At 56.5% G+C, this 23,768-nt stretch overlaps 2 protein-coding genes and 1 long non-coding RNA gene across 43 annotated transcripts in view; 2 read left to right on the forward strand and 1 right to left on the reverse strand.

The window, feature by feature from the left end:
- DNAH2 (dynein axonemal heavy chain 2) overlaps positions 1-6,585 on the forward strand; it is a 122,808-nt gene extending 116,223 nt beyond the window's left edge. For 11 of the 13 annotated variants that reach the window (XM_035299890.3, XM_035299895.3, XM_078372923.1 and 8 more), the window contains 9 exons: positions 3,134-3,325; positions 3,495-3,679; positions 3,927-4,155; positions 4,253-4,404; positions 4,524-4,638; positions 5,464-5,640; positions 5,737-5,811; positions 5,967-6,117; positions 6,261-6,585. In XM_035299890.3, the coding sequence (XP_035155781.1) occupies positions 3,134-3,325; positions 3,495-3,679; positions 3,927-4,155; positions 4,253-4,404; positions 4,524-4,638; positions 5,464-5,640; positions 5,737-5,811; positions 5,967-6,117; positions 6,261-6,415 (1,431 nt within the window). In that variant the 3' untranslated portion in view covers positions 6,416-6,585. Of the gene's footprint in view, positions 1-3,133; positions 3,326-3,494; positions 3,680-3,926; positions 4,156-4,252; positions 4,405-4,523; positions 4,639-5,463; positions 5,641-5,704; positions 5,812-5,966; positions 6,118-6,260 lie in introns of those variants that run through there. The other 2 variants (XR_013535558.1, XM_078372926.1) reach the window with 2 other exon arrangements.
- Positions 1-9,207, reverse strand: part of LOC118153712 (uncharacterized) — a 21,511-nt gene extending 12,304 nt beyond the window's left edge. The window contains exons 1-5 of one of the 2 annotated variants that reach the window (XR_013535563.1): positions 8,930-9,207; positions 7,400-7,525; positions 6,853-6,989; positions 5,994-6,087; positions 5,719-5,853 (exon numbers count right to left, since the gene is read on the reverse strand). This is a non-coding gene — a long non-coding RNA (uncharacterized LOC118153712). Of the gene's footprint in view, positions 1-5,718; positions 5,854-5,993; positions 6,088-6,852; positions 7,001-7,399; positions 7,526-8,929 lie in introns of those variants that run through there. The other variant, XR_013535564.1, reaches the window with a different exon arrangement.
- KDM6B (lysine demethylase 6B) overlaps positions 7,087-23,768 on the forward strand; it is a 21,685-nt gene continuing 5,003 nt past the window's right edge. For 2 of the 28 annotated variants that reach the window (XM_078372948.1, XM_078372960.1), the window contains exons 1-12: positions 7,087-7,218; positions 13,950-14,068; positions 18,901-19,020; positions 19,323-19,465; positions 19,560-19,701; positions 19,904-20,002; positions 20,103-20,322; positions 20,424-20,516; positions 20,602-20,763; positions 20,847-21,029; positions 21,116-21,463; positions 21,565-23,741. In XM_078372948.1, the coding sequence (XP_078229074.1) occupies positions 19,565-19,701; positions 19,904-20,002; positions 20,103-20,322; positions 20,424-20,516; positions 20,602-20,763; positions 20,847-21,029; positions 21,116-21,463; positions 21,565-23,741 (3,419 nt within the window). In that variant the 5' untranslated portion in view covers positions 7,087-7,218; positions 13,950-14,068; positions 18,901-19,020; positions 19,323-19,465; positions 19,560-19,564. The other 26 variants (XM_035299937.3, XM_078372952.1, XM_078372955.1 and 23 more) reach the window with 26 other exon arrangements.

Genomic DNA, 23,768 nt, shown 5'->3' on the forward strand with positions numbered 1-23,768 from the left:
TCTTAATTTTTATGAGGTTGAATTTAGCCTCAGGAAAGATATACATCTTTCCTTTTTTAAATGGTTTGTGCTCCTTTGTCTTGTTCAAGAAGTCCTTGCTTACTTTAAGACTGTAAAAGTACTTTCCTATACTTGCCTTCCAAAATATTTATAATTTGACTTTCACATTTAGGTTTTTAATTAATTTTATTTTTACTTTAATTTTTTTACCAAATGGAGTATCGCTCTGCCACCCAGGCTGGAGTGCAGTGGCATGATCTCAGCTCATTGTGACTTCTGCTCCTGGGTTCAAGCGATTCTCCTGCCTCAACCTCCCGGGTAACTGGGACTAAAAGCGCGTGCCACCACGCCCAACTAATTTTTGTATTTTTAGTAGAGACAGGGTTTCACCATATTGGCCAGGCTGGTTTTGAACTCCTGACTTTGTGATCCGCCCACCTTGGCCTGCCAAAGTGCTGGGATTACAGGCGTGAGCCACCTCACCGGCCTACATTTAAGTTTTTAATCACTTGGAATTGATTTTTGTGACTGTGGTATGAGGCAGAGGTCCAATTTTCTTTCGTTCTTTTTTTCTTTTCTTTTTTTTTTTTTTTTGAGACAGAGTCTCGCTGGAGTGCACTCCAGGCTGGAGTGCAGTAGCATGATCTTGATGCACTGTAACCTCCATCTCCCAGGTTTCAAGTGATTCTCCTGCCTCAGTCTCCTGAGTAGCTGACATTACAGGAACCTGCAACCCCACCTGGCTAATTTTGTTATTTTTTGTAGAGACGGGGTTTCATCATGTTGACCAGGCTGGTCTTGAACTCCTGACCTCAGGTGATCTACCCACCTCAACCTCCCTAAGTGTTGGAATTACAGGCATCACCCACTGCACCCAGCCAATTTAATTTTTTTCTACATGGATAACCAATTCTCCCAGTACCACTTATTAAATACTATGCAAGTACCTTTCTGATCTGTAGTGCCTGCTCAGCCTTCAATCATGTTTCCATATATGTATGGGTTTTTCAGGGTCTTTTATTCTGTTCATTGGTCAAATTGTTTTATCCTGGAGTCAATGCTTTAGTCCTTTTTTTGTTTGTTGGTTTGAGACAGAGTCTTGCTCTATGGCCCAGGCTGGAGTACAGTGGCACTATCATGGCTCACTGCAACCTCTGCCTCTTGGGCTCTAGCAATTCTCCCCCCTACACCTTACAGGTGTGTGCCACAACTCCGGCTAATTTTTGTATATATATATTTTTGTAGCGATTGGGTTTTACCATGTTGGCCAGGCTGGTCTTGGACTCCTGGACTCAAGTTGTCCTCCAACCTTGGCCTCCTAAATTGCTGGGATTACAGGTATAACCCACAGTGCTGGGCCAATATACTTTAGTCTTAATTACCATATAGCTTTATAATAATTCTGGATAGCTGGTAAGGCAATCCCCTTACCTTATGCTTCTTCAGGCTATTCCTGACCTTTTATTCACCAATATAAATTTTAGAATTACCTTGTTGTATAAAAAAATTCTATTGACTAATTTGGGAGAAATTGATACCTTTAGGACAATGAAGATCCCAATCTGTAAGTATATTTCTCCATTTACTCATGTTTTTCCTCTTTTTTTAGAGAGAGAAAGGGTCTTGCTCTATCAGCTAGGTTGGAGTGCAGTGGTGCAATCATAGCACAATGGGATCCCAGGTGGCATGAGTCCCTGTGCCCAGCCTCCATTTATTCTTTATTTTACTAAAGTTCTGTAATGTTATTTTGTTGTTGTTGCTGTTGTTTTTATAGAGACAGAATCTTGCTGTTTCCCAGGTTGGTCTCGAACTCCTGAGCTCAAGGAATCCTCCCATCTTGGCCTCCCAAAGCGCTGAGATTACAGGTGTGAGCCACCATGCCTGGCCTAAAATTCTGTAATTTTCTCCATAAATAATCATAGATTTTAATTGGATTTATTTCTAAATACTTGACATATCTTGATGTCATAAATGTCATTTTTTTTTTTTGAGATGGAGTTTCGCTCGTTACCCAAGCTGGAGTGCAATGGCTCAATCTTGGCTCACTGCAACCTCCGCCTCCTGGATTCAAGTGATTCTCCTGCCTCAGCCTCCCGAGTAGCTGGCATTACAGGAGCCTGCCACCATGCCCGGCTAATTTTTTTTTGTAGTTTTAGTAGAGATGGGGTTTCGCCATGTTGGCTAGGCTGGTCTCAAACTCCTGGCCTCAAGTGATCCACCTGCGTTGGCCTCCCAAAGTGCTAGGATTACAGGCATGAGCCGCCACATCTGGCAAACGGCATTTTTTAAAAAGTCACATATTATTTTTGTTACTGCTATCCAGTATTCCTCAAGTTTCTCACTATTCCATTCCATCAGTCACAGATAAGTCTTCTTAAAATGCTCTTTGAACAGATTGCTGTCCTACTCAAGATAGAGTGACTCCATGATGCCTGGTGAATCAAGTACAGATGGCTTAAACATCCATTCTTATTGCATCTCCATCTATCCATGGCCCTCCTCTTCCCACCTGAGCACTTGCATTTGACTTCAGCCAGGCTCATCCTCTCACTTTATTTTCTCCTCTGTGCCTTTATTCAATTCCTTCCATCTCCAGGAAAGGAAGACTCCCCTCTCAAGCCTAGTCATATCCTTCCCATTTGGAAGGCTTAGTTCAAATCCCAGCTTGCTCATGGAGCCAAATAATGCCAATCACATGGATTGTTCCTCCTTGATGATATAGTATGGCCTTTTAAATCTACACTAACCTTTGCACACAATTCTGTACATTTTTGTTAACTGCATGTATATGTATTCCTCTTTGTTCATATTTTCTCGCACCCCAAATTGAGCTGGCCTACCTACTGCTGAGAACATCAGGGTTGAGAGATTCAAAAGTGGTGGGACAAGAAGTCAGTCATGCCACAAGCCCATACAGTGCCTGTCTACGAATTAGATAGAGAAAGGCACCCAGCCTTGTAGAGGAGTGCATATCTTGGCATGTAGATCAAGGGCTACATTTCAGCCTCCACTCACCCTTTCAGCCAGTGGCTTTGTGCAGTGAAGAGCCGCCACACAACTGTATATGGAGGTGCTAGTGGCAGATCTAAGTATGATACATGTCAACCCCATCTTTGTACTTTATTGTCCCCAGGGCCTAAAGGCCAATATGACACGTCTATACCAACTGATGACAGAACCACAGTTTACCCGCTGCTCCAAACCTGCCAAATATAAGAAGCTGCTGTTTGCACTTTGTTTCTTCCACTCTGTATTACTTGAACGCAAAAAGTTCCTGCAGCTTGGCTGGAACATTATCTATGGCTTCAATGACTCCGACTTTGAGGTTTGTAACAGCCAGGGGTCCTTGTCCCAGCCCTTTCTCCTTAACACTTCCTACCCCATGGCTTCCCTGTGGGAATATCCACAGACAGAAAGGCTATATTGAAGCTCCATTGGCAGATTTCCTGCCATAACTGTGTGGCGATGGGGGCTTGGGTTGGGACTATGCCCAGGTGTCAGAGAACTTGCTGAGCCTCTATCTGGATGAGTATGAGGAGACACCTTGGGATGCACTCAAGTACCTCATTGCCGGCGTCAACTATGGTGGACATGTCACAGATGACTGGGACCGGCGCCTGCTGACTACCTACATCAATGATTATTTCTGTGACCAGTCTTTATCAACTCCCTTCTACCGGTGAGGGGAAGTGGCACTGGGCAGGGAGCCAGAGGTCACAAGCCAGCCAGGTGGCGGGATCAGGGGTGGGGGAAATGTTTGAGGAGAGGACATGAGATTGGGAGAAGACAGAATTTATGGGATTGGGAAGGGGCACAGGGCAGGGAATTGGACAAATAGGCAAATAGTTGCATAGGCTTGGGGTCTTGGCCTGGCATTGAGGCCTGAGTCCCCACAATGTGGCAGTGATTATGCTATGACTTTCCAGGTTGTCAGCCCTAGAGACTTATTTCATCCCCAAGGATGGGAGCCTGGCCTCTTACAAGGAATACATCAGCTTATTGCCTGGCATGGACCCCCCTGAGGCCTTTGGCCAGCACCCCAATGCTGATGTGGCCTCCCAGATCACTGAAGCACGAACCCTCTTTGATACTTTGCTTTCCTTGCAACCTCAGATTACACCCATCAGGGCTGGAGGCCAGACACGGGAAGAGAAGGTAAAATGAGCCAGGCCTGGGGGAGGGAATCAGGGCAGGACTGATTCCTGAAGAATTCCAGAAGACAGGGCTACATTCAGAGCTTCTGCCTGCCCAGGTCCTTGAGTTGGCTGCTGATGTGAAGCAGAAGATCCCTGAAATGATCGACTACGAGGGGACCCGAAAACTGCTAGCTCTTGACCCCTCCCCCCTCAATGTGGTCCTTCTGCAGGAGATTCAAAGATACAACAAACTGATGCAGACCATCCTGTAAGACAGAGAGGGACTCTGTGGAACATAGGAAGGGGTGGGGAGAGGCCATCACCTTCTGGCTAGAATGACATTCCCAGGCCCACTCCATCTCTAACGCTCCACCTCATCCTGCTCAGGTTATCACTGACAGACCTAGAGAAAGGCATCCAGGGCCTCATTGTCCTGTCTACAAGTCTGGAAGAGATTTTCAATTGCATCTTTGATGCCCACGTTCCTCCACTCTGGGGAAAGGCAAGATGATACCATTGTTAATCCTTCTCCAACAATGAGCTCCCCTCTCAGCCCTGTGCTCCCCAATCTCCTGGTTCTAGATGGGCATACAACAAACTGTAGAGAGCCTAAACTTTGAAGTTAGACAGGTTCAAGGTTGAAACCTGACTCTGCCATTCACTGACTTTGTACAACTTATTAACTTAAAGACTTACTCAGGGCAAGTTACTAACCTCTCCAAGTATGTCTCAAAGATTCCCAGTATGGTGCATACCACTGAGAAGGTGCTTCATTAATGGTACCTGGTTAATATTACTGTGGTCATTGTTATTAATGAATAGTTGTCGTGTGCCTCTTTCCCGGAAGTTGGCTTTGGAGAGCTTTGCTCACCTGTAGTTGGGGAACAGGGGCTGATACCACATAGTCTTCTCATACCTGCTTCAGGTGCTCAAAAATAAGGATTTGGGCTGGGCACAGTTGCTCACGCCTGTAATTCCAGCACTTTGGGAGGCCAAGGCTGGTGGATCACCTGAGTTCAGGAATTCGAGACCAGCCTGGCCAACATGGCAAAACCCCGTCTCTACTAAAAAAAAATACAAAAATTAGCCATGTGTGGTGGTGAACGCCTATAATCCCAGCTACTAGGGAGGCTGAGGCAGGAGAATCGCTTGAACCCAGGAGGCAGAGGTTTTGGTAAGCTGGGATCACACTGTTGCAGTACAACCTGGACAACAAGAGCGAAATTCCATCTAAAAAATAAAAAAAAATTAAAACCCCAAAATAAAGAAAAAATAAGGATTTGAATGCATGGCTAAATGAGAGAATAAGCATGCACTCCTTCCCTAGGCATACCCCTCACAAAAGCCATTGGCTGCTTGGACACGGGACTTGGCCATGCGTGTGGAGCAGTTTGAGCTGTGGGCCAGCCGGGCCCGGCCTCCTGTCATTTTCTGGCTGTCTGGTTTCACCTTTCCCACTGGCTTCCTCACTGCTGTGCTGCAGTCTTCCGCTCGCCAAAACAACGTGAGCAATGTGTAAAGTGTGAGCAGGATGTATGCTGTGGCTGTGCATTTGTTCTCCTCTTCAGGGTCTTCCCTTATTCTCACCTTCAACCCCCAGATTTCAGTGGACAGCCTCTCCTGGGAGTTTATCGTCTCCTCTGTGGATGACAGCAACCTAGTGTATCCACCCAAGGTGGGAGCCTGTTGTGCTTGGGGATCTGAGCAAAAGAGTGTACTGGGAGCAAAAATGGGAAATAATTGGATGAGAAGGGAGGAGAAAGGTAGCAGGTCAGGGGTGCTGGCAACTGAAGTCTAGCTTCTCCCAGACCTGCTCCCACTTTTCCCCAGGATGGTGTCTGGGTTCGGGGCCTGTACCTGGAAGGTGCTGGCTGGGACCGGAAGAACTCCTGCTTGGTGGAGGCAGAGCCTATGCAGCTTGTCTGCCTCATGCCTACGATCCACTTCCGGCCTGCAGAGAGCCGCAAGAAGAGCGCCAAGGGTGGGACAGCTCCCCAAGACCTGCATGCCCCATCCCTAGTTTGGAACCTAACCCATCCTCTGCTCCAGCCCATCCCACACCTGCTCCTGCCTTGCTCTCCCGGAGGCTCCCGGGGTTCTGAGTCCTCCTCTCCTTTCCCCCAGGCATGTACTCCTGTCCCTGTTATTACTATCCCAACCGGGCAGGCAGCTCAGACCGACCCTCTTTCGTCATCGGCATCGACCTGCGGTCTGGGGCCATGACGTCTGATCACTGGATCAAGAGGGGCACTGCTCTACTCATGAGCCTGGACAGCTGAGTCCTCCTTGTCTTCTCCACTTGACAGAGGGTCGGGGCCTCCAAGGAGCTAAGACAGATATTGCACCTAGGATTGAGGCTGGACTGACCTCAGGCTTTGACCTTGGCCGAATTTGTGTAATGTGGCCCTGGAGATACCTAGTTGTGCTAGCCATAAAAGTGAAAGAGTTGTATTGGAGCTCAGTGCTGTAAAACACCCGCGACAACAAGCCTTATGTCTCTCAATGCAATGGTGAGGATCTGGGGAGGGAGGAAGCCCGGGCTTCACAGAGGACAGAGCTATAGTGAAGCTGCTACTGCACGAAGAAGCTAGGGAGGTGGGGTGGCCTGGAGAGGAACGTAGGCGTGGCCTTGAACGAATGGGCAGGGTGGAGGGGGATGTGAGGAGGCTGTCGCTAAGTCTCGGGGCTGGACTTGAGTGGGTGGGGCGGGGCTTACCTTTGAACGGCGCGTGATCCAAATGGGATAGGGATTTGTCAGGCAGGGATCAGGGGCTGAACCCTGTACATTGCACCCTGAAGCCAGCACCCCGCATCCGGCATCCTAGCTGGCACCAGCGCTCAGGCGAGCGGGACCTGCAGAAGATGGGGCGGAGCGGAAGAGGGGGACTTGAGCTCGAGGAGGGGCGGGACCACGAGAAGGGGGCGGGGCTGGAGAGCGGGGGGTGCGGGTGTTTGTGTTGGAAAATCCAACTGCGCCACTGGGCGGAGCGGCCCCCCCAGCCCCGGCCTGGGAGAAGGGGGGGCCGCTCGACCCCCTGGGAGACCTTGCGGAGCCTGAACACCTGGGACCCCCCAGAACCAGGTAACGGGGAGCTGCGAGGACATCTGGAAAGAGGGAAACTCTGTGCAGGGGTCAGGACGCCCGAGTCTGGAGGGGTAGAGCTAGGGATGGACGTTTGGGTCTTGGGAAGGGCACTGGGAAGAAGACTGGGGCGAAGGTCATGGGTCCCCTAGAAGAGAGTATGGTGGCAAAGGAGGAAGACCTGGGAAGCAGATATGTCAGGTTCCGGATGTCCAGAGAGGCCTGAAAGGACTCCAGTTCCCCTTGGGCTGCAATTCCCCTTCTCGACTCCTGGGCGGGGCGCGGCGGTCCTCACGGAAAGGCAGGACTAAAAGGCAGAGTTTGCAGACAAGCCAATGCCATGACCCATTAAGGTCAGATGTGGTCAGACTGGGGTGTGTCCCGGTCCCAGGGCTACTTTGTCTCCCTCCAGTTCTCTGCATGGGTGAGGTATAGAAACCTCAGTCTGACTTTCCCACCAGCGGCCCCGAGAGCCTCCCAGCGGTAGCCTTCTCCTCCATCCCATTCTGCCCACTGCATCTCCCCTTCACTACGCCTCGCCCCGCTAGTCTCCTCATCCCTGGTCCTGCCCCCACTCTGCTGTTCCCGAGCCCTCGCGCGCCCCGCACAGCTTCTCTGTGAGGAATCTTCCCAACGCAGCCACGAGATGGCGAGGGCGAGACGCGCACCCAGGGCGGCGCGGAGTGCAGGTGCGGGACGTACCCGTAAAGGTAGCTGAAGCCCCGGTCCCTGTCCGAGGGAAAAGTAGGCTGAAGCCCCCATTTGACTTCCTGTCATCTGGGTCCCCTCACAGGAAATTGTGGGCCGAAGATGGCAGGGCAGAAGATGGAGAGGGGACTCTAGGGACTCAGTCTCCACCTCCCCGGGCCCGGGTAAATTGCAGGGGGGGGACACGCAGGATGGTTGCTAAGCGACGTAGATTCGCTTCCCGTTTGCTTCAGCTTATGGCTATGACACTGGGTGGAGGTTGAAGAGAGCGGTGGGCCTAGAGACTGCGGGGAAGGTCGAGGGCAGGACGCCTGGTTCCCGAGACAGGAAGAGCCCTGGGAGGAAGGCGGGGAGGCAGCGAGTTGCGCAGCTACCAGAGGGGATTCGGCGGTTGTCCGGAGGGGGCGGGACCTGAGGCGCGGCGTTCACCTCAGCTCCCCTTCTCTCCCCAGGGTGGCTTGCCCAGTTGCCAGAGTAACTGGAGGGCGAGACTTGCGAGCCGGATTCCCAAACTCTCCCGTCCACCCAATCCGCTCCAGCGGTTGGACCTGACGTCAGGGCCCTGATAGCCAATGGGGAAGGGTCATGATAGCGACGGGAACGGGAGAGGGGAGGGGCAGCGGCGGAGGCTGAGAGGCGGCAGCTGCCCGGGACCCGCACGTGCACTCCCACACGCTCGCGCCCACCGCCCCCCCCAGCCCTGGTCCGCACGCGCCCGAGCACCCCCTTGCGCCTGCGCGGCGAGCCGGGCGCCCCCTCCTCATTGTGGAGTCAGTGTAAAGCCGCCCAAGGCTGCGCCCCTCAGCTCTTGGGGACCCCCACGTCTCGGTCGGTCTGCACCGTTTCGCGGGTCGTGACTATAATGCCCAGCCTCGCTCAGGAGGGCGGACTACCTGTTCCCCACCTCCCCCCAGCTGGCGCCCCACACTCCCAGGTGGGCTGGGCGGAGCTGTGGTTTCCGGCCCCATCTGCTCTGCCGCTGCCTTCCCGGGCTCTGGCTTACGTTGCTTCCCCAAGAGAAAGCGAGCGGGTATCAGCGCCCCTTCCCGAGGCTTCTCCCTCCCTGGCCCAGCTGCTGTTGGTGGCGGGGGAGGGCACTGCGGGGAAGCCCCGGACGGCCCAGGTGACTCTTCTGGGCCATCACGCCCCTTCTTCGCGTGAATTCCTGCTCTTTGATGAGCACCAAAACCCTTCCCATTCCTAATGTTTCGTTCTCATTCGCTCTGGCGTTCTTTGCACCTCCCTCGGCTCCTTTCGGGCTGTCTGTCCCTGTCTCCACTCGTCCTTCTTCGCTTCTCTCAGTTATATAACTCTTCCTCTTGCCGTGTCCTGGTTTCAACTCCACTGACTCCGCCCTGGAACAGCGCGGGGAGGGGCGGGAGGGTTGGGGACCCAGACAGATTACGGCTGGCGGCCGGCTGGGGCACGGGGGATCCTGCAGATGGAAGACGGAGCCCCGCGGGACCCGGTGCCCCCGTCCCCGCCTGCCGGCCCCCACCGAGATCTTGCTCGGGAGAGAGAAGGCACAGTATCTTCGAGGGGCGTGTCGGGCCGACTCCCGTCAAAAATGTGGGTTGGGAGGTCAGGGCTGCAGGCGGGGAGGTCAGGGCTGCGGGCGGAGAGTAGGAGTCAGGCAAGAGGCCTGAGTCCCTGGGACTGGAGTCGTATAGGGGTAAAAGAGATAAGGACGCCTGGGTTCCTTCCTCCCTCTCCTTTTTGGATTCCCAGAATTCCTAAGGGTGTTTCCAGGAAGCTTAGCCAGCACACCCCCTCCGCCCCATAGGGGTCAAAGGTCTGTGTTAGAGGTGGCCTGGGATGATGTCACCAGTGCACGTGCCCTGGGACGGTTGCCAGGCAATGAGGCTTCCTCCCCCTTCTATTCCCTCCCACCTCTGCCCCGAGTCCAGTTCCAGTCCCAGTCCCGTGCCATCTCTTTCCCCTCTCCCTTCCCTTGGTCTTAGCATCCTGCAGGTGGGAAACCCCGGCCTGGAGTTTTGTGAGGGGGAGGGGCACGGGTGTGGTGTGGCTGAAAGACTTTGCCCCTTTGCTTGGGCTGAGGGAGCCTTGGGTCACTTTTCCCTAGATTGGCACAGAAGAGCTTCTCCTCCAAGTCTCTGCCCCCATAGAAAGAGCTACCTAGCAGTCTTTTTACTTTCCCACCTGCTGCGTGACCAAGTGTCCTATTGCCCCCTTCCCTAGATTGATTTGAAGTGGGAGTGGTTGCAAGACAGAAGAGTTGTGTTTAGTATCGGGGGTTCACTACACACCAGCTTATCCCTAACGTCCCCTTAATGGCACACTCCTATCTACAAACAATGAAAGGAAAAGGGCCAAGAAACAGTATTAGACTGGAAAGTAAGGGTCTTTATTGTGTGTATGCCGGTGAATCGGCCTGTAGCCTCTCACTAGGTGGAGGGGGACTCAGTTGCTTGTTCTGGCTGCTCTTCTTTACTAAGTCCTGGGGTTGGAGATGGTCTTGGAATAAATCAGTTTGTAGTTTTATGTACCTTAGAGCTTGGGCTGTCAGATCAGACCTGGATTCTAATTCCAGCTCAGTCACTTAGTGGCTACTGGAACTTGGAAAGGTCACAACCTCTCTGAGCCTTGCATTTTAATCTTGAACATTTAAATATCAATACCTACCTTGAAGGCCGCTGCGAGGAAAAAAATGAGATAATTTATGCAAATCATTTAGCACAGTGCCTGGCACAGAATGAGTGCTTGTTGTTATGAAATACTTTTATTGTTAGTGTTATTAGTTTATTATTCCTGTGGGCCTGCTCCAAACCAGCAGTTACCCTTAGGAGTTTGTTAGGGGGGAGTGAATAGTTTGTGTTAATTTGGAGATTTGGGTTAGGGGGCTGGAGATTAGCTTCAACTGCTTTTTGTGTTTTATTTGATGAAGCCTTTAGGCAGATTTGTATTGCTTTCTTTAGGATTATTTTTTCCCCTTTTGGAGAAGAAATAGCTAAGACTATTCCGTGGGCCTTGAAAATAAAATAATTGTATTGTGGTTCTTGATTTTGAAGCAAGACCTCAGTCCCCTCCCATGTTGTTCTCTGGAGGCTTTCATTTTGCAAAGGGACTCCACAGTTTCTCTAGTGGGGACAAGGCTAGGCTGAGGGGTGTGTAAAAGGTTGGGGTGGGTGGGTGGAGAGAGACTAGTGCTGGGGGCTGGGGGGGGCGGGTAGTTAAAGGAAGAGACCGGAAGGGAGGAGGAGGGAGCCTGCTGGTGGGGAGGGAGGGAGGGGAGGAGGAGGTGGAGGAGGAGGAGGAGGAGGAGGGAGGGGGTTGGGGAGAGCCTGCTACAGTTCTTTGTTTGACTCCGGGACTCAGGGACGGGGAGGAGGAGGGAGGGAGGCAGAGGCTGCAAGCGCCGGGGCAGGCCCAGGAGGCAGAGGAGGGACCGTCTCCCCCGCCCCCCCAGCCCCCACTCCCCCCCCCTGCTGCTTCCCCCCCTCCCTACCCGGACTCCGGGGGCACCGCCGGGGGACAGACACCCAGCAGGTAACCCCGGCCTGGCTCGCCCTCCCCTCTCTGATTTTCCTCCACACCCTCCCGGATGACCCCTTTTCCCCTTCCGTCTCCCCATTTCCCCCCTGGCCTTGCCTCTTCCCTGGCCTTCCGTGTTCCATCGCCCCCACTTGGGCTTGTCGCCCGCTGGCCGCGCCGGCGTCTCGTGCAGCCTGATTCCCTTCTCCTCGCCCAACAGCCTGTGTGCCCTAGGTCTGCCCAAGGCACCTTTTGGGGGCTCTGTCTGGCTGCTTCTTTGGGGTCTTGCTTTCCTTCCGACCTGTCCCCTGGGGTTCTGGGGGAGGAGGGAGTCCCTGCCTTTTCTTGCTCCCCCCCAGTTCCCCGCCCCCCCCAACTCTGGCCCCCTTTCTCCTTCTAGCAGTCTCTAGGGGTGGGGAGATAACCGGAATTTAGGGGGCCCCCTGGAGGGGCAAAGGGCTGTATGTCGCTGGGGAAAGGGGCTGTGAGTGTGTGTTGGGTGGAGGTGGGGGGGCAGTTAGAGACCTGGCTGCCTCTCTGTTGTCCCTTTAAATGGTCCTCACATTTCTGGGGACTTGTGGGGGGGGAGGTGGCAAGCCGCCTGCCTGGGGGGCAGGGCCCTTGGTTCGTCCACACAATCAGGGGTGGTAATGATTTAAAGGGACAGCCTCGGTGTGGCCGCTGCCACCCTGTGCTGGCGGGAGGGGGAGCCGGCAAGCCATGTCTGGGGAGGCTTGGCTGGTGAGCAGGGCATTTAAGGCTGAGTCTGTTGCGGGGCCTGCCAGGTCTGGGACAGTGCAAGGAGGGGTGACAGCCTGCCTGGGGGGTACACAGCCTGGGCTTTCTCCAGGGCCCCACCTTTGGGTACAGACTCCTTGGCCAAGAATCCTTGAGTCCAAACTATGGAGTCTGTCGACCATCAGGTGGGGGGCCACCAGCTGGTCTGCAGGTCAGTGGCCTGGCCTGGGCACTTTGGAGCTGGCACTTAAGCTTCCCCTTTTGTTGTTTGGCTCTGTGCACAAGAAAGCCCCAGCCCCTCCCCCAACCCAGCTCCCCCTTCCCGTCCACATGCCCCCCTCACACATACACACACACATACACACACACACACAAACACACACCCCAGCTGTTGGACAGATGAATTACAGCCTCAGGCTTAGGTCCAAGGCTGGTGAGGGATTAAAGCTCTGGGGCTGGCCCTTTAAATGGCTGTTAGCCCCTCCCCCACTCTGTTGTCCAGACACCCCACACACACCCCTCTGACCCCCTTGGCTGCCCCGTCATTCCTCCTCTTGGTCTGTCCTAACGTCTGCCCACTAGACTAGCTCTTCCCGAGTCCCTTCCCCTAGCACAACCACAAAACACAGATGCTAGACTACAGATACTACCTGCTCCCAGGTTGTAAGCCTCTCCATCCTGGAGAGTTCCAACCTCAAGTTCCCTTCCCCAGAGGAAGGGCCTGGCCTGCCTGACCTCACCCACCTACGGCTGACCACTACCCTGACCCAGTGAGGGGACCTTGGTGGGTCAGAAATAGCACCTCCCTGGGGGCAGTGTCATCAGCAGCCACAGAAGCTTGCAGAACATTGCATCATGGAGACTGGGGGCTAGAGGCCTGAGTCTCTGGGGCAGGGGGAAGGATGGGGGCTGGAAGGCCAAGGAATATAGAGATTAGTTTAGGAGCCCAAGTGTTAGGGTCCATAAGGGCAGAGAACTATGACTAAGGAAGCAGAAAACAGGTTCCTGAGGAGCGAGTCTGAGGTGAGGGGCCACTTATCTCTGACCCCTGGATGGACACCTGATTCTTGGCCTTGGACTTACACTAAGACCTAGCTTCTTGTCTCTGAGGGTTGGGAAGGGAGTGGTCCTCTATCACCTTCTTAGGCCACATAAGAGGAAGGAGGTGATGGGGAAACAGGATATTGCCTTCGGGGTGGCAGTGAGGGGAGGCTTGCAGCAGAGGCTACTTCCAGGCTCAGGCCCAGAGTCATAGTTCTTGCAGGGGAGGATGGCCCCTCCCTGTTGGGCCCGTTCATCTAGTCTGGCTACCAGTGCTGCTAGCCAAGACCTGCCTGCACCCGCCTGGGGGAAGAGGAGGGGGCAGAGTCCAGAGGGTGGGGTTGACTGTCTCATGTCTTGATAATGTTGGAGAGGACACAGAGCTGAAGGAAGCAGGTCTGCATGTCCTGGTGCTAGAACTCAGGCTGGCTTGGGTTCAGATGATAGGGCAGCTGGGGCAACTCTGGGGACAGGGAGTCTCAGCAGGAGGGTCCTGTCAGAAGAGGGATCAGCGGTTGGGTAGACTTACTCACATGCCATATCATGGCCTCTTACTGACTGGTCCAGCGTGCTTCCCAAAGGGGAAGGTTGGATGACCAGTTTGGGGATGGCTTTTTCTGGTTGCCATGGAAACAGATTCTCCTATCATATCTGACCACCAGAGCCAGGTTTCTCTTTACTGAGGGGGCAGGGAGCCCAGGGAAATTCTCCAGCCTGGGAGACCCCACCTCTAACTGACTTTTTTCTTTTAGGTTCCCCCCAGGGCAACATGCCAGCCCCGTAGCACTACCCACCCCACCCACCGTGGTCTGTTGTATCCCACTGCTGGGGTGCTGGTTCCAATGAGACAGGGCACACCAAACTCCATCTGGTAAGTCCTGTCTGAGTGACCCTCTCTCCCCAGCAATCTAACTGCATCACATGGTTTGAGATGCTTGGTATGATCTGGATCATGCCCACTCTTCAGAATGGTCCAGTCCAATTCTGAGCACCTCACCATGTGGTGCTTGAGTGGTTCAGCCCTCCTGGTTTATGGACCTCCCTTCTATCTCCTATAAATGGTTCAGGCCTATACTTCACCAGCCTCTCCACTTCTACCAAAAAAATCTTCTCTCCATTATCTCCCCAGTGCCACAACTCAGTTGCTTATTGAATGAAGATGGAGTTTGCAAGCCAAAAAGTGGATATGAGTTACCCTGGAGGAATTTTTTTCTTGTGAGGAGAAGGGCTTTGCCTCTATAGGAGTTGTTGAACACCCTGGCTTTTGGAGGGTGTTCAGAAATTGATTTGGGGAGATAATGGAGATCACTACCAGTCACAGCAATCTTGGCATTTCACCTTTCCTTCCAGATCTCTTTAGGTCCCATTCTCTTCCCACTGCACTATAGCATTTGCCCCCATACCTATGTCTTAACCTTTTCTGCTTACCTCTCTCCTTCTCTCAGTTCTCTGCCTGAGATCCTGCTTTATTTCCCATTTCTTTGTTGGAGAAAATGGAAGATAATCCCTAAGTCAGGGTCTTAAGTTTTCTGTGTGTTGTTCTTCCCCATTACATAGGCGGCTTCTTGAGTGGAACTGTTTTCTTCTATGTATCTCTAGCTATTTCGCATGATGTTTTGCACATTGGGGTGTGTGGTGGATTTGTGTTGAATAATGTTAACTGAATGAGCTTCATTACCAAGAACCTATGATTTCTGAGATCTGCTGCACAGCCTCCTACCTTCTTCTCTAGAGAACGTGGGGAGGGTAACATGGGTAGAGCTGAGAGGAAGGCTGACCAGAAAATGGTCTGTGAGGATAAAACTAAAAGAGGGAGAGTAGGACAGAGGCAATATAGAAGAGTGGTAAGAATGTGGCTCAGGAAAGAAGCCTAGCTCTTTCATTCTTCACTTGCAGAATGATTTGGCCAAGTCACCCAGCCTCTCTGGGTCTCAATTTCCTGATCCGTAAAACTGGGTAATCAAAGTACTTCCTATGTCAGGTTTTGGAGAAGAGTGAAAAAAAAATGCTTGTAAAATACTTAATGCAGTGCCTGGCATGTAATAAATATTCACGAAATGCTAGCAATTATCACAGTAGCAGCCACAGGGAGCTGTGAGAATAAGCAGGGATGTCGAGGGATGGGAAAGAACCTGACTGAAGGCGGACAGACCTCCAAATACTTGACTCGAAACAGAATAAATAATCACTGATCCAGCAAGATGTGAGGATCAAGAGGAGCATAGCCAGGAGTCAGTAGGGTGGGCCTGCGCCAGTGTCGCCCAGACTCTGTTCAGTAACATGAAGGCAAACACAGAAGGGCATGTGCAGAGAGACACACGTGATCACGCTAGTGATGCAGAGGCAGACCCAGACAAAAGACCGAGACAGGAGCTAGGCAGACACACAGACAGAGACAGCCCCGCGGAGTCATGTAGACAGGGATAATGACAGGAACGCGTCAGACACAGGCACAGAGGGAGACAAGATGAACAGATATGCAGGTGCACACGGAGACAGACACCGGGACCCACGCACAGCCAACCGTGTCAGACAGACTGGTGAACACAGCGCCCAGTCAGAGGCAGACACAAGGCCTGCAGTGACACACAGCGGGCCGGGGCCGGCACCGTCACTCCTCGGTGGGGGGCGCGGGGGGGCCGGCAGCCGGGGAAAAGCTGGGGAAGGGAATCCCGGGCGGGCGGCCTGCCCGGGTGGCTGAGTCACAGCGGAGCCTCAGCCGGCGGCCCTCCCCTTCGCTTCACCCTCCCCCAGGTAAGAAGCGAGCTTGTAACCTCTCGCTTCCACCGGGAGTGATGAGGTCGGGCAGGGAGCAGGTTGCAACGAAGGTCCCGGACCGCCCCACACCGGCGCGCACGCTGCGTGCCCGCTGACTGCCTGGTTGGTAAAACCCTGTCTGCGGGCTCTTATCTTTGGCCGTCACGTGAGTTTGCGTGCGCACTTCAGGCCTCTTACCACGCGTCCCGCGCGGCTCCGGCGCTGCGCGGAGGGGTTCGTCGGCTCAAGCCCAGAGAGAGTTAAATGGGTGTGATTGATGCAGTGGTTCTCTCTTGGGGCTCCAGCGGGAGGTGGGGGGTCGGTTAAAGTCCCGAGTCCAGGGCCCGGATGGAGGGGGCGGAGCTGTTTTGCCGGGAGTGCCCGGATGGAGAGGGCGTGGCCTCGACGGGAGCGGAATTAACCCTTTCAGAGCGGCTGGCTCCCGAGGTTGTGGGTAGGGTCGGGAGAGGCTGGAATGTCTGCCCCAGAAGTATGTTGATCTCGCAGCCTGGCTCTAACCGCGTGCGATTACCTCTCGCCTGTCTTGGAGGAGTCTGTGGGTGTCAATCTTTGTGGCTGTTCGTGGTCCCCTCCCCTTGGTTAGTATATTAGGGCACCGGGAATCAGGGAGGGCTATTCTTGCCCCACAGAGAGAGTGGAGGTGAGAGTGGAGCGCGAGCCGGCGGCGGCTGGGGAACAGGTGCGAGCGCCGCGTTGGGGCTGCCCGGCGCAGGGGGGGGCCATCGTGGGGGAAGACGAGAGGGGAAATTCCGCGGGACCGGTGGTGAGCCGGTGTGTGGGTTGAGGAGTTGTGTCTGCCTCTGACTGTGTGTCTGTGTGTGTTCAGGGAGGCGGGGGCTGAGTCAGTGGGAAGAGGGGAAGGTTTTCTGGGTGACTCACGCTCCCTCACCCCAAGCCTGAATCAGACCCCGAGGGAGGGCTTTGAACGGGGGGCGAGTGAGGAGTCAAGCGCCTGGGTCCCGGGTTCGGACAAGGATCCGAGGTGGCTGGTGAGAATGAATGTGTGTTTAGTGTACAGGAAGTTTTGTCTCCAAGTGAGGGCTTTGTGGATAAAGGTGGAAGAACAGGGGGCTGGAGGGACCGCACTCACTGGCTTAGGGAAAGCTGAGTCAGTTCCCCGTGGGAAAGGGGAAGTGGCAGAGGGGAAGTGTCATCATCGCAGAAGGGGAAGCTGCGTTTCCTGGTAACTGACAGCGCTCTCGGGACCACTTCCCAAGCAGGGATCTGCCCCGCTGTTGTCTGATTCTCCGGCTCCCCGTCCACGTCTGGTCCCTGGGTCTCCTCCTCGCCTCTGCCTTGGTACTCGGGTGGGGGCAGTCAGCCAGGGATCTACTTGACCCCAGTTCAGCGCTGTACCGGGCTTGGTTACTGACAGAAAGGCTGCTGCCTTTGGTAAGGAGAGAGTTCTGACAGTAACTCCACGTGAATCGCGGAGAGGGTCCGCGGGGCCCAAGCGCCCACCAGGGTTCGGCGGAGAGTCGCACGCAGGGCCCTATAGGGTCCAAGCGCTTCCATGCAAACAAACGACCTTGCTCCTGGGGGAAGGAAGGCTCTTTTCGCCAGAAACCCGCCTGCCCTTGTGGGCTGGGTGGAAATTTCCCCACAGCGCAGACTTTTCTCAGCGAAGGCAAACTTTCCAGCCGCCCCCAGCCCCTCGTCGCGCACTCTCCCCCGGCTTCCTGCCCGGCGCTCGCTCCAGCTGGAGCGCTGGCCCCGCCCCCGCCGCTTTGTACTCGACACTCGCCTGTCGCTGCTCTTTGTACTCTAGACTTTCAATGGACCGATCCCGGGAGCGAAGCCGGCTCCCTACCTGCGGGGACGCCGGGTAGGCGCGGAGACTCAGCTCCTGGGCTCAGAGGGGCGAGAAGGAAGAACTGGGGCTAATGGGAAGGTGCCCAGGAGAGGGGAGCGTAGTGCCAGTCGGGGGTCCAGCCGGCGCCGTTGCGAAGGGGTGGGGGGGCCGTGAAGGAGGAAGTGAAACGGGTTCTGGGTTCTTTAAGGGAGTGGGCGGTGAGAGTGGGACAAGGGTGATGTCACTGCCTGTCGGGCCCCGCCCTCCTCCCTCCCTCAGGACCCCCCCCCCCGCCCCGTACATTTACACACACAGCTTCCGCTGCGCAAGTAGCCACGTCACGGGCAACCCCCGAAATCCCCCCCTCCCTTGGGGGGCGGGGGCCACGTGGGCCGTGGGGAACCGCGTGGCCCCGGCGGGTAAGGGCAGAGAGGATACGCGAGCCACGAGAGAGTGGCCACTCGGGACCGCGGTGCCTGACTTCTCGGAAGTTGGGGGACTAAAGGGGTTTTGATTTTGGGGGTCGGTCGGCATTGAAGACCCACAAAGCCAGGGAAAGTAGAGGAGCTGGAGGAACTAGGTATGAGGCTGGGGGCTTGACCAAGGTTTGGGTCGGGGTCAGGCGTTGGGGGTGGAGCGCCCTGCTAGCGCCGCGGACGGGTTTGGGTGCTGTGGAAGTCGCCGTGGCTGGCCAGCCCTAAGCAGTTCTTAGGGGCGCTAGGGTGAAGAGGTCAGTCGCTGGGCGAGGTTAAGTGAGGAAGGGGAGGGATGTCTGTTTTGCCTTCCGCATCCATCTGCTGTCCGTCGGTCTTGCGATGGCCGGGCACCGAGCGACTCGACCAGCCTGGCCGTGACCACCGGGCTCTGGGTGCGTGAAGCTTGCGGGTAGCGCCAGCCCACACGCGGGCCGAGCGTGCGACTCACCGCCCTCATCCGCACGTGTCTTGTCCTGGCGTCCTGGATGTCTTCTGGCCCTGCCGGCCGGAGTGTCAGATCCTAGATGGGGACCCTAGGTGGGAGCCGTGGGGTCACATCGGGGTCACCCGGGGCTAAGCCCGTCTGACCGGCTCCGGCGCCCTTCCTCCCCCAGCCTCGGCTGCCGGGCTCACCTCGCTCCCATTGGTTCCGGCTAGGCTGTTACTGAGGCGGAGACACGGGTGATGATTGGCTTTCTGGGGAGAGAGGAAGTCCTGTGATTGGCCAGATCTCTGGAGCTCGCCGACGCGGTGAGAGGACGCTCCCACGGAGGCCGGGTAAAACGGCCGCTGCGTTGCGGGGTGGCCTGGTGACTTCGGACTGGAAGCCTGGTAGCGCAGCCACCCCGTCCCTCCCACGGGCCTTTTGGTTCCCTGCCACACACATCCCGGCTCCCAGCCACACTCCTGGGCCTCTAAGGGCTGGTTGGATCGGGTGGGCCTCCCCTTGGGGAAAGCCAAGGCCGGGCCCTTTGTACAAATGACAGATTGGTGAATGTCACAGTCGCTCAGCCCAGCCACTGGGCCTTGACTATGTACTGGCCAGCTTGTCTCACTTCTTTTCCTCCTTCTCTCTGTAGAATTGGCTGTGAAAGGACCCAGGCAGCCATCTGGGGGTAGCGGGCACTCTTATCAGAGCGGCTGGAGCCGGACCATCGTCCCAGAGAGCTGGGGCAGGGGGCCGTGCCCAATCTCCAGGGCTCCTGGGGCCACTGCTGACCTGGTAAGGGAAGATCTGGGGTCAAGCTGGCTGGGTGTACACTGGCAGCTCTGGTCTTGCCCCCAGTGAGAGCATAATTTTTTTATGCCCAACTCAGGCTGGATGCATCGGGCAGTGGACCCTCCAGGGGCCCGCGCTGCACGGGAAGCCTTTGCCCTTGGGGGCCTGAGCTGTGCTGGGGCCTGGAGCTCCTGCCCGCCCCATCCCCCTCCTCGTAGCGCATGGCTGCCTGGAGGCAGGTGAGAACTTGGGGTCCTCTGTCTCCAGGCATATCTCTTTCCATTTCTCTATCAATCTGTGTCATTCTCCATGGGTTCCTGTCATTCTGTGGGCTTGTTTGTAGTCCTCAGATGCTTTCTCTTATTCTCTCAGCCCCCTCCTGCCTAGGTAGGACAAGACTGCTCTTTCTTGCTGTATATAATAGACTCCTTCTCTCTCCAGATGCTCAGCCAGCATTGGGCAGCCCCCGCTTCCTGCACCCCTGCCTCCTTCACATGGCAGTAGTTCTGGGCACCCCAACAAACCATATTATGCCCCAGGGTGAGTGGAAATGTGAAGGTTCTTGGGGTGGGAGGTAAGACCAGGGCTCGAAAGAGTCCTGTCAAGCCCGACCCCCACCCCCACCCCTTCTGCTCTGTAGGGCGCCCACTCCAAGACCCCTCCATGGGAAGCTGGAATCCCTGCATGGCTGTGTGCAGGCACTGCTCCGGGAGCCAGCCCAGCCAGGGCTGTGGGAACAGCTTGGGCAACTGTACGAGTCAGAGCATGACAGTGAGGAGGCCGCACGTTGCTACCACAGTGCCCTTCGATACGGAGGAAGCTTCGCTGAGCTGGGGCCCCGCATTGGCCGACTGCAGCAGGTAGGATGAGGTAGGGCATGGGGGACGGGATTGTATAACTGTGCCTCTGGCTCAGTGCCCCACTTGATGTCTGCCCCTGCCCTGTGTCCCCCCACCCCCAGGCCCAGCTCTGGAACTTTCATACTGGCTCCTGCCAGCACCGAGCCAAGGTCCTACCCCCACTGGAGCAAGTGTGGAACTTGCTGCACCTTGAGGTGAGGCTGGTTCTGAGTAAGTTAGGGAGGAGGGCCAGGCTGTGCCTGCACCCATGCCATTTTCTCTTCTCTCTTTTGTTCTCAGCACAAGCGGAACTATGGAGCCAAGCGGGGCGGTCCCCCGGTGAAGCGAGCTGCTGAACCCCCAGTGGTGCAGCCTGTGCCTCCTGCAGCACTCTCAGGCCCCTCAGGGGAGGAGAGCCTCAGCCCTGGAGGCAAGCGAAGGAGAGGCTGCAACTCTGAACAGGTGTGGGTATAGTGGGGCCAGCAGGCAGTGAGGAGGCAGGACTTAGGCAAGGAATGGGATTCTCACACCTTTTTCTTTCCTAGACTGGCCTTCCCCCAGGGCTGCCACTGCCTCCACCACCATTACCACCACCACCGCCACCACCACCTCTGCCTGGCCTGGCCACCAGCCCCCCATTTCAGCTAACCAAGCCAGGGCTGTGGAGTACCCTGCATGGAGATGCCTGGGGCCCAGAGCGCAAGGGTTCAGCACCCCCGGAGCGCCAGGTGAGCCCCTGCCTGTTGCCTTTTACCTCTCAACTGCAAATCCCATGCTCTCTGTTCCTCATCTTGTATCCCCATTTATCTCCTAGGAGCAGCGGCACTCGCTGCCTCACCCATATCCATACCCAGCTCCAGCATACACCGCACACCCCCCTGGCCACCGGCTGGTCCCGGCTGCACCCCCAGGCCCGGGCCCCCGCCCCCCAGGAGCAGAGAGCCATGGCTGCCTGCCTGCCACCCGTCCCCCCGGAAGTGACCTTAGAGAGAGCAGAGTTCAGAGGTCGCGGATGGACTCCAGCGTTTCACCAGCAGCAACCACCGCCTGCGTGCCTTACGCCCCTTCCCGGCCCCCTGGCCTCCCCGGCACCACCACCACCAGCAGCAGTAGCAGCAGCAGCAACACCGGTCTCCGGGGCATGGAGCCGAACCCAGGCATTGTGAGTGACAACTTTGACAACTTTGGGTGGAGGGGTGATGGGTGGAGCTTGTCTTGAGGTGGCCCCAGCTGTGCTCTGACCACCCTCTTCTACACTTGCAGCCCGGCGCTGACCATTACCAAACTCCCACGCTGGAGGTCACTCACCAGGGCCGCCTGGGGCCCTCGGCACACAGCAGTCGGAAACCGTTCCTGGGGGCTCCCGCTGCCACTCCCCACCTATCCTTGCCACCTGGACCTTCCTCACCCCCTCCACCACCCTGTCCCCGCCTCTTACGCCCCCCACCACCCCCTGCCTGGTTGAAGGGTGCGGCCTGCCGGGCAGCCCGAGAGGACGGAGAGATCTTAGAGGAGCTCTTCTTTGGGACTGAGGGACCCCCCCGCCCTGCCCCACCACCCCTCCCCCACCGCGAGGGCTTCTTGGGGCCTCCGGCCTCCCGCTTTTCTGTGGGCACTCAGGATTCTCACACCCCTCCCACTCCCCCAACCCCAACCACCAGCAGTAGCAGCAGCAACAATGGCAGCCACAGCAGCAGCCCTGCTGGGCCTGTGTCCTTTCTCCCACCACCCTATCTGGCCAGAAGTATGGACCCCCTTCCCCGGCCTCCCAGCCCAGCACAGAGCCCCCAGGACCCACCTCTTGCACCCCTGACTCTTGCCCTGCCTCCAGCCCCTCCTTCCTCCTGCCACCAAAATACCTCAGGAAGCTTCAGGCGCCCGGAGAGCCCCCGGCCCAGGGTCTCCTTCCCAAAGACCCCCGAGGTGGGGCCGGGGCCACCCCCAGGCCCACTGAGTAAAGCCCCCCAGCCTGTGCCGCCTGGGGCTGGGGAGCTGCCTGCCCGAGGCCCGCGACTCTTTGATTTTCCCCCCACCCCACTGGAGGACCAGTTTGAGGAGCCAGCCGAATTCAAGATCCTACCTGATGGGCTGGCCAACATCATGAAGATGTTGGATGAATCTATTCGCAAGGAGGAGGAACAGCAACAACAGGAAGCAGGCGTGGCCCCCCCGCCCCCTCTGAAGGAGCCCTTTGCCTCTCTGCAGCCTCCATTTCCCACTGACACAGCCCCCACCACCACTGCTCCTGCCACCCCCGCTGCTGCCGCCACCACCACCACCACCACCACGGCCACCCAAGAAGAGGAGAAGAAGCCACCACCAGCCCTACCACCACCACCGCCTCTAGCCAAGTTCCCCCAACCCCTCCAGCCACAGCCACCCCCACCCCCACCCGCCAGCCCGGCCAGCCTGCTCAAATCCTTGGCCTCTGTGCTGGAGGGACAAAAATACTGTTATCGGGGGACTGGAGCAGCTGTTTCCACCCGGCCTGGGCCCCTGCCTACCGCTCAGTATTCCCCTGGCCCCCCATCAGGTGCTACCGTCCCACCGCCCACCTCAGCGGCCCCTAGCGCCCAGGGCTCCCCACAGCCCTCCGCTTCCTCGTCATCTCAGTTCTCTACCTCAGGCGGGCCCTGGGCCCGGGAGCGCAGGGTGGGCGAAGAGCCAGCCCCGGGCCCCACGACCCCCACCCAGCCACCCCCACCCCTGTCTCTGCCCCCCGCTCGCTCTGAGTCTGAGGTGCTAGAAGAGATAAGTCGGGCTTGTGAGACCCTTGTGGAGCGGGTGGGCCGGAGTGCCACTGACCCAGTGGACACAGCAGACCCAACGGACAGTGGGACTGAGCGACTACTGCCTCCCACCCAGGCCAAGGAGGAGGGTGGAGGGGTGACAGCAACAGTGGTGTCAGGCAGCTGTAAGCGGCGACAGAAGGAGCACCAGAAGGAGCATAGGCGGCACAGGCGGGCCTGTAAGGACAGTGTGGGTCGGCGGCCCCGTGAGGGCAGGGCAAAGGCCAAGGCCAAGGCCCCCAAAGAAAAGAGCCGCCGGGTGCTGGGGAACCTGGACCTGCAGAGCGAGGAGATCCAGGGTCGTGAGAAGTCCCGGCCCGATCTTGGCGGGGCCTCCAAGGCCAAGCCACCCACAGCTCCAGCCCCTCCACCAGCTCCTGCACCTTCTGCCCAGCCCACAGCCCCGTCAGCCCCTGTCCCTGGAAAGAAGGCTCGGGAGGAAGCTCCAGGGCCACCAGGTGTCAGCCGGGCTGACATGCTGAAGCTGCGCTCACTTAGTGAGGGGCCCCCCAAGGAGCTGAAGATCCGGCTCATCAAGGTAGAGAGTGGTGACAAAGAGACCTTTATCGCCTCTGAGGTGGAAGAGCGGCGGCTGCGCATGGCAGACCTCACCATCAGCCACTGTGCTGCTGATGTTGTGCGTGCCAGCAAGTGAGTTGGCTGCCTGCTTGGCCTGGA

This window comes from Callithrix jacchus, chromosome 5, assembly GCF_049354715.1.
Source record: "Callithrix jacchus isolate 240 chromosome 5, calJac240_pri, whole genome shotgun sequence".
Taxonomy (NCBI): domain Eukaryota; kingdom Metazoa; phylum Chordata; class Mammalia; order Primates; family Cebidae; genus Callithrix; species Callithrix jacchus.